The sequence below is a fragment of the Otolemur garnettii genome, unplaced genomic scaffold, assembly GCF_000181295.1.
Source record: "Otolemur garnettii isolate 467f Iridium unplaced genomic scaffold, OtoGar3 scaffold00196, whole genome shotgun sequence".
Taxonomy (NCBI): domain Eukaryota; kingdom Metazoa; phylum Chordata; class Mammalia; order Primates; family Galagidae; genus Otolemur; species Otolemur garnettii.
The window spans coordinates 2666638-2676420 of NW_003852591.1; the positions used below are offsets into that span (position 1 = coordinate 2666638).

Genomic DNA, 9783 nt, shown 5'->3' on the forward strand with positions numbered 1-9783 from the left:
TTTTTATTTTTATTTATTTGTTAAACCCTATTATGTTATTGGTAAATTCTGAGGAAATCATGCTTTTCAACACTAATTTAAAATCTATTTGCTTCAGAGTTTGAGAATCTTTCAGGCATTTTACTGCCTTAGAATTATTTCACTGGGGGGAATGTTTTGAATTTTCAAAATGTGTTTTAAAAATAAAAAAATAAAAATGGAAACCAAAACCGATTCTTTTTATTGGGTGGTATGGTTAAAGGGGATGTTTGAAACTCTAGTAACAGAAAATGAGCTCAGTGAACCTTTGCATGTTTTGGTATGAGTTTATTAAATAACCACAGACTGTCAGGGTATCAGCGTGGCAGGGGGCGTCCATTTACAGCACGGATGAGTCTGAAGAGAGAATAAGGTAAGATTTATGATTTTTTTATCTGTCCTTCATTACTTTCTTACATCTTTTTAGGATCACTTCACTTTTTCTACAGTCTTTCTTTAAAAATACACATTTATTTATATATGCTATATATATATATGTATCTACACACACACACACATATATATATAAAATCTCATATATAACCTTTTAGAAAAACATCTAGTATGGATTAGATTCGCTTATTTTTTCATTTACTTAGAACCAAACTTTTGAAATGAGGTCTAAAACAGATTGTTACTTACATAGTGAATAAGTAGCACAGTGAATAAGCAAGAGTAAAAAATGAGGAATTCTACAAATTAATATTGGAAGAGCTAAAATAATCTGTAAGTATTACGTCAGAAATAAACAAATTTCTTTATAAGTGTATGATACTGAGGTAAGTTTTATGTAGTCTAGCTTCATATTACAGTATAAAATTTATTAGAACTGTTTCAGAAATGAGATTTTTGTCCCTTTAAAAGCTTTCAGTTTCTGTTCTCTTTCTGCCGTTTTTTATTTCTTTCTTCTGTAGTTTCAATGTATTCAGTGTTGGCTCTGCCTGCCTTCTACTTTTAATACAGACAGGCATGGCAGCTGAATATATTGATCTCTCATACATTAGTTTTTCTTTCATAATCCTCTATCAGTTCTCTGATCCTTGAGCAAGAGAAAAGGAGTATCTAACAGGTAAGATTGCCTTTTAAAGTTGTTTTAAATGCTTTACATGACTGAGAAAAGAAAAATGCACTTTTATCGTTACAGTTTAAATTTCATTCCTGTGAACCAAAACGTGGAAACAAAGATACAAATGTGTTTTGTTTTTGTTCTGTTTTGTTCTACCTGTGGATTTTTTTTTCCTGAGTTAATGTAGAAACCATGTGGTACACTGGTAATCTGTCAGGGTACAAACTTGGTCTGACATTGTTATTTGGTTTATTTGTGAACCATGTACTTGCTCTTCCTCCCAGAAACATAGCTTGTAGGCAAGGTTAATCCAGTGTTGGCGATCCATGTCCTAGCACAGCATCTGTAAGTTAATACACAATCGTTCCTTCCAAGGATGGATTTATCATTGTAAATATATTTTTGCTGTTTTACAGGCATAATGGGCATAAATACATTGCTTTTAAATATTTTTAATGAAACTAATTGCAGTTATGTACATTTTGCTTGAAGTGAGTGATTTTCGAACTCTTTGTATTTGGTGGGCTGTCCATCTTGTCATGGTGGGAGTAAATGGTTCTGTAGATCAGAAGGCAGATATTGACAGAATTCAGCTTATATTTCTTTCGGAGGGTGGGCAGAGAGATCATTTAGTTGCCTTATAGTGACCCGACTGTCCTCCCCCACCTGCCCTTAAAAAAATCCTTAGGTAGTAACCTCTAGGTAATGGGAAATCTGAGGTTATAATTAGTATCAGTAGTCTCACTAATTTACGGAAATTCATACCGGGCAGAATTAAGTTTTAACCATGTAATTGTATTTATAGAAAGAATTATGAACCACCACATTCCTCATGATCATTTTAGTTATTACATAGTCATGGAGTGGTCAGCCACACTTGACACAGTCTCCCAGCATCCAAGATTGGAGATTCCTAGTCTGTGTAGAGTATACGGTTTTGCACGAAATCTATCTAGTATTGTGATTGGTTCAGTTTAATTTATGAAGTAAAAACCACAAGTAGTTAATATTAAAGTACCAGTGGTTTGGTGTATTTTGTTCCCAGTATTGGGCATTGCGCCGGGAAAAATCTCAATACGGGAGCTACAGAGTTAACTCTAAAAGTACTTTTATTGGTTTCTAGAAACTGGAAGAAGAGAAAGGCAAAAAGGAAAAAGAAAGACAGGAAATTGAGAAAGAACGGAGAGAAAGAGAGAGGGAGCGTGAAAGGGAACGAGAAAGGCGAGAACGGGAACGAGAAAGGGAAAGAGAACGTGAACGAGAAAAGGAGAAGGAACGGGAGCGGGAACGAGAACGGGATAGGGACCGTGACCGGACAAAAGAGAGAGATCGAGATCGGGATCGAGAGAGAGATCGTGACCGGGATCGAGAACGGAGCTCAGATCGTAATAAGGATCGGAGTCGATCAAGGTACGAAGGCTTGAAGTTGCTATTCCCTAATAACTTTAATGGGACCCTAGGGTTGCCCTCTGTCAAACCATTTGTATTTATGCCATGAAAGAATGTCCTTAGAGATAAAACAACATCACACACATGGATAACATTGGTGAAAGTAAAAATTTTCAACTGGCTTCTGTGTGAAGTCAAGTTTCTTTTGTTTTTTGGGTTGGTTTTTCTTTTTTTTGAGACAGAGTCTCACTATGTTGCCCTCGTTAAGAGTGCTGTGGTGTCACAGCTCATAACAACCTCAAATTCTTGGGTTTAAATGATTCTCTTGCCTCAGCCTCCCAAGTAGCTGGGACTATAGGTGCTCACCACAATGCCCAGCTATTTTGTTGTTGCAGTCATCATTGTTGTTTAGCTGGCCCAGGCCAGTTCAAATTCACCAGCCTGGGTGTATGTGGCCAGCGCTGTACCCACTGAGCTAAGGAGACTGCCGTTTTGGGGTTTGTTTTTTTTTGTTTTTTTGTTTTTTTTGGAGACAGTCTTACTTTGTCACCTTTGAGCTGTGGCATCATAGCTCATAGCAACCTGAAACTCTTGGGCTCAAGCGATTCTTTTGCCTCAGCCTCTTGAGTAGCTGGGACTATAGGCTCCTGCCACAATGCCAGGCTATTTTTAGAAGATGGGTCTTGTTCTTGGTTAGGCTGTCTTGAACCTGTGAGCTCAGGCAATCTACCTCCCTTGACCTCCCAGAAGGCTGGGATAACAGGTGTGAGCCACAGCCCCCAGCCTTTGTATGAAGTCAATTTTTACAGAAACCTAGGACACACCAGCTAACTGTCAACTGTGCTCTAGGAATTATGATTTCCTGCTGTCTTTCTGGGCTTATGGGCAATTTTTCTATTTGCCCTTTCATTGAAGCCTTGTATATAGGTCCAGCACCACTCCTGAAAAGCTCCTATTTTTATTTGGTCCTATAGCCTATTGGACTGCCACAAAGAGGCGGCCAAAATGTAGAGAATATTTTGTAAAATTTTATAATGAATATTTCGTTAATATATATTTGGCAGCAATCTTCTATTTCCTCTATGTATGGCAACTTTGAGACATCTGTAGTGTATAATAGGAAAAAAAAGAAAAATTGGGTAGGTGTAATGGCTCACACCTATAACGTCAACACTTTGGGGGGCTGAGGCAAAGCCTAGGAGTTCAAGACTAGCCTGGACAACAGCAAAACCCCATCTCTACAAAATATTTAAAAGTTAGCTAGGCATGGTGGTACATGGCTGGCCCAGCTACTAAGGAAACTGAGGTAGGAAGATTGCTTGAGCCCAGGAGTTGGAGGCTCCGTTGAACTATAATGATAGCACTGAACTCCAGCCTGGGCAACAGAGTGTGATGCTGTCTCAAAAAAGGGGGGAGGGGGGCATTATTAGTTCCCCAAAGAAATACTAGTGAAGGACTAATGAACATCTTAAATGTTGGCCATCAGGGAATATACTGTTGGCAAACATAGAGAAAAAGAGAATTTTGATATGTTCCACAGGTAAATTAGAATTGTATGATTATTGAAAGTTCTCAAATAGTTAATTCTCAGTGATCAAGTCAAATTGCAGAACATATGTAGAATGATGACAGGGACCTAATTAAATACACACATACATGGCTCGGCGCCTGTGGCTCAAGCAGTTAAGGCACCAGCCACATACAACTGAGCTGGAAGGTTCGAATCCAGCCCTGGCAAGCCAAACAACGACGGCTGCAACCAAAAAATAGCTGGGCGTTGTGGCAGGCGCCTGTAGTCCCAGCTACTTGGGAGGTAGAGGCAGGAGAATCGCTTGAGCCCAGGAGTTGGGGGTTGCTGTGAGCTATGATGCCACAGCACTCTACCAAGGGTGACAACTTGAGGCTGTGTCTCAAAAATAAATAAATAAATAAATAAAATACACACATACAATATATAGTTTATGGATGGATATGCCATAAAAGATTGATTTTTTTTTTTCTTTTTAGAGACAGGGTCAAAGATCTTTTTTGTTTGTTTGTTTGTTTAATAGAGATAGGGTCTTGCAATACTGCCTGGGCTAGTCTCAAACTCTTGGTCTTGGGCAGTCTTCCTGCTTCTGTTTCCCATACTGCTAGGATTATAGGTCTATGCCACTGCATCTGACCAACCAAATAGTTGATTCTAGACACACACACACACAAAATGTTGATTTTAAAGATATAAATCTTTAATAATTATTGAATCAGAGAAGGGTAGAAGGGAAGGATTTTAATGCCCACTAAGGATTGAGAGCACTGGACTTCCAGTTTTAGCAACATGATGAATTGACCAAATGTGGAAAACCACAACACAGTAGTATACTTTTAAAGCTAGTTTGAAAAAAAGTGAGCTTTTCTCTCTTCTTCTTTCCGCTCTTTTTTCTACTCCCTTATCATTTTTGTTCTGCTGTATTACTCAAGACTGATATGATTTATCAAAATAATTAACAAAATTTTTAAATAAAAAAAAGCCTCCTGGGCAGCGTCTGTGGCTTAGTGGGTAGGGTGCCGGCCCCATATACCAAGGGTGGCAAGTTCAAACCTGACCCTGGCCAAACTGCAACACAAAAATAGCTGGGTGTTGTGGCAGGCGCCTGTAGTTCCAGCTACTCGAGGGGCTGAGGCAAGAGAATCACCTAAACCTAGGAGTTGGAGGTTGCTATGGGCAGTGTGACGCCACGGCACTCTACTGAGGGCGATAAAGCAAGACTCTGGCTCTACAAAAAAATAAAAAATAAAATAAAATAAGCCTCCTACGTGGTGCCGGTGGCTCAGTGGGTAGGTGCTGGCCACATACACCGAGGCTGGCAGGTTCAAGCCCAGCCTGGGTCAGTTGAACAACAATGACAATAGCAGCAAAGTAAAAAAAAAAAAAAAAATAGCCAGGTGTTGTGCCGGGCGCCTGTAGTCCCAGCTACTTGGGAGGCTGAGGCAACAGAATTGTTTAAGTCTAACAGTTTGAGGTTGTTGTGAGCTGTGATATTGTAGCACTCTACAGAGGGCAACATAGTGAGACTCTATCTCAATTAAAAAAAAATCCTCCTAAAAAGTAAAATAACCAGAAGCTAGAAATACATAATAAATAGAAAGCCAGAAGGTAAGCTGTGGCATTCCAGTAGGCTATATAGGACCAAATAAATATACCGTGAGCTAAAAAGAATGGTTCTGGAGCTGATTTCTCAGTATGCAGGACTTCAATGAAAGAACATCAAGAAAAAATACCCAGAATCCAGAGGGATAGCAGGGAATTTATCTGTCTAGAACACAGTGGACAGTTAGCATGTATGTTCTGAGTTTCTGTAAAAACTGGCTTTTAAGACAGAAGCTGTGCATAGAGTTGAAAATTTTTGCTTTGACCAATGTTGCCTAGGAGTAAAAATTTTCAACTGTTACTTAGTATTTCGTTAATCATTCATGTAATTAATATTCAGTTTTTCAATACTTTGTAATTTGTGTTCAGTTTTTTGGTTTTGCTTTCTGACCTAAACAGCATTAACATTGATTTTGGAAAACAATTCACAAATTGGGGCTGGGATTACATCTTTCTGATATGCTTGCATTTCTGCAGAAATTGAATGCTAAATTCTGGCTTGTGAGTTTGCGTATTATTTCAAAAATGTATGTTGTGGTCCTTTCCTTTGGTCTTCACAGGAAAACACAGCAGATTGATTTTAAAAATTTTTTGTTTACATAGAGAAAAGAGCAGAGATCGAGAACGGGAACGTGAGCGGGAAAGAGAAAGAGAACGAGAACGAGAGCGAGAAAGAGAACGGGAGCGAGAGAGAGAGCGAGAGAGGGAACGGGAGCGAGAAAGGGAAAAAGACAAGAAACGGGACCGGGAAGAGGATGAAGAAGATGCATATGAACGAAGAAAACTTGAAAGAAAACTCCGGGAGAAGGAAGCTGCTTATCAAGAGGTATGTTGAAGAGATGTTTTTATTCTCAAAGCTTGGTATACTTAGTTTACTAGTCAAAATTTTTGTGGGATCATTTATGTAAATTTCTGAAGCTTTGAAAATTTCTTTTGTAGCGCCTTAAGAATTGGGAAATCAGAGAACGAAAGAAAACTCGGGAATATGAGAAAGAAGCTGAAAGAGAAGAGGAAAGAAGAAGAGAAATGGTAAAATTCTAGATTAAAAATAAGTGATTCATTTTCAGTTAAAAAATTAGATAAGATCTTTACTGTTAACTACAAGTAACCATAACTGAAATGTACAAGCTTCTTCTCAATTTGAAGATAATTTTTGTGGATTTCAAGTAATTTTCAGAAAATTTCAGTACACCCAAATCTTTTTCAAATTTGCACTGCCAATAAATAAAAAAAATTTCTTGCAAGTTCATCATAAAACAATATATAGATAGAATTTATAGAATTTTTTTTTTTTTTAGAGACAGGGTCTCACTGTATTGCCTTTGGTAGAGTGTTGTGGTGTCACAGCTCACAGCAACCTCCAACTCCTGGGCTTAGGTGATTTTCTTTCCTCAGCCTCCCAAGTAGCTGGGACTACAGGCGCTTGCCACAACGCCTGGCTATTTTTTGTTGCAGATTGGCTGGGGCCAGGTTCAAACCCTCCACCCTCGATATATGGGGCCAGCTCCCTATCTGCTGAACCACAGGCACCACCAGAATTCATAGAGTATTTTTTTATTAAGAATCTCTAATTGTGGAAAGCAGAGATGGGAGAATCACTCGAGGCCAGAAGTTTGAGACCTCCCTGAACAAGAGGGAGACTTTTTCTCTACAAAAAAATAGAAAAATTAGCTGGGCATGGTGGCAGGTGTCGGTGGTCTCAGCTACTAAGGAAGCTGAGGCTAGAGGACTACTTGAGGCCTGGAGTTTGAGGTTACTGAGCTGACAGCCCAGCACTGTAGCCAGGACAATAGAGTGAGACTCTGTCTCAAAAAAAAAAAAAGAGGAAAAAACGAAGAATATAATAATATAATTATTTGAAGAAATGTCATTAACAATGTTGTGGAGTGAGCTTCTTAAAATAATGCTGCTTTCCGGAAGCAATTCTGAAACCAATCTTTTCTTGAAAAAATTTTCCTATTTTTTGTTTGGAAGCTTCAAAAAGAATCTAGTAAGGGGCACAGAGCCTTTGGCTCAGGCAGCTAAGGTGCCAGCTGCATACACCTGAGCTAGCAGGTTCGAATCCAGCCCAGACCGGCAAACAATGATGGCCACAACCAAAAAATAGGTGGGCATTGTGGTGGGCACCTATAGTCCCAGCTACTTGGGAGGCTGAGGCACGAGAATTACTTGAGCCCAAGAGTTTGAGGTTGCTGTGAGCTGTGATGCTGCAGCACTCTACTGAGGGCAACAAAGTAAGACTCTGTTTAAAAAAAATTACTTGCTTATCAAGTAACACAAATAGAGGAAGTAAAAAGTGGATGTTTCTCCCTTTATCTAACCAGAGTAGTTAAATTCTGTTTTTATTTTATGAATCTTCCTTGGTGTTCATACTTTATAATTAAAGACATTTGTAAGTACTGTTATTGGTAAGCTGCCTAACAGTCTTGCACTCATGTGGTAAATTTTGAGTGTGTATTATATCCTGTCTTTATACTAATTACTGAACATACAGGAATGATTAAATGATCCCATTTGAAACGTGAATAATGTAGTCATTAAAGTTAGTTACTGTAAGGGTATGTGTGTACTTAAAGTGTGTTAAAGGTGTGTTCACGGTATTTTGGGACTACAGAATAAGAATACTAATTCTGCTTGGATTAAGATCTTGGTTATTGATAGGTGGTTAGGTTGAGAGAGTCTTTTAAAAGAGGTAGCATTTGAACTAGCTGAAATATATAAATATTTTACTATGTTAAGAAATCTCTCTGCTTTGAAAAAGTTGTTATATTGTAGTGGTCAGATGGAATAATACAGATATAGATAAAAATAAATGTAGTTGTGTATAATTATTATTAAATATAATTGTTGCTGATTTTGAAATTCCAACAGTAGGAATTAGAGATTTATGTAACTTCATGTTTTGTTTACTATCAATTTAAAATTATGTATGAGGGCAGTGCCTGTGGCTCAGTGGGTAGGGCACTGGCCCCATATACCAAGGGTGGTGGGTTCAAACCTGGCCCCAGCCAAACTGCAACAAAAAAATATCTGGGTGTTGTGGTGGGTGCCTGTAATCCCAGCTACTCGGGAGGCTGACGCAAGAGGATCGCCTAAGCCAGGCGTCCTCAAACTACGACCCGCAGGCCACATGCAGCCTGCCTAGGACATTTATCTGGCCTGCCAGGTGTTTTTGCCGCCGCTGCTTAGCCGCCAACTCATCCCGGGGCCACAGTCCGGCCCTCTAACGGTCTGAGGGATAGTGACCTGGCCCCTGTTTAAAAAGTTTGAGGATCCCTGGTAAGCCCAGAAGCTGGAGGTTGCTGTCAGCTGTGTGATGCCACAGCACTCTACTGAGGACGATAGAATGAGACTCTGTCTCTACAAAAAAATAAAAATAAAATTATGTAGATATTACCTTTAGACCAAGTCGTGAATGTGATTTAAATTTTTAATCCTCCATTTCCTAATTCTTTGTAGCACCATCTACCTATGCGATGAAATTTTAAAAATATCTGTCCTTTTAATAAGATATGCTTCAGTTTTGTTTCCTGGTTTGCTCAAGTCAGGTTGCATTAGAAAATAATCACTGTACTTTGAAGATTATATACAGAGAGAATTTTATTGTAGCATAGTATATATATATGATTTCCATTTCAAAGGTAAGTTCTAGAACTTGTTTTCCAGGTAAATGATGTCTAAGGTGATTTACACTTAATGTATGAACTATGTGAGAAGTATAGAGTTTTAAGCAGTATAAATAGGAAAAATGTTTCCAAGAATGTGAGAGGAGAAAATCTGAATGAATTTTATGTTAACTTTACATACTTTGTCCTTCATTTCCTTAAAGGCCAAAGAAGCTAAAAGACTAAAAGAATTCTTAGAAGACTATGATGATGATAGAGATGATCCCAAATATTACAGGTAAAGAAGCATTGCTTTATGAACTTCGGCTCTCCCCTTTTTGTTTTTCCATGTATTTTTACTTGTCTACCCAAAAGTACAAGTTAAATTAGAATAATAAAGCAAGAAATGTTTGTATTCTATCTTATGATCATTTCTATAGCTGATATCAGATACACAATTTTTTTTGTTTATGTGTTTTAAATAGCTGATAAGCTCTTTTCTATGGGGAATAGAGCTATCAGAAAAGGATCAACAATTCTATGTGTCTTTTGGGGCGGGGGTGATAGTATTTTAT

General features: G+C 38.3%; 1 protein-coding gene across 1 annotated transcript in view; it reads left to right on the forward strand.

Annotated features, from left to right (window-relative positions):
- The window catches only part of RBM25 (RNA binding motif protein 25), a 45161-nt gene that overhangs the window by 24573 nt on the left and 10805 nt on the right, over positions 1 to 9783 (forward strand). Inside the window, exons 7-10 of the mRNA XM_023507641.1 lie at positions 2208 to 2494; positions 6207 to 6429; positions 6543 to 6632; positions 9433 to 9506. Coding sequence (XP_023363409.1) covers positions 2208 to 2494; positions 6207 to 6429; positions 6543 to 6632; positions 9433 to 9506 — 674 coding nt within the window. The remainder of the gene's footprint in view (positions 1 to 2207; positions 2495 to 6206; positions 6430 to 6542; positions 6633 to 9432; positions 9507 to 9783) is intronic.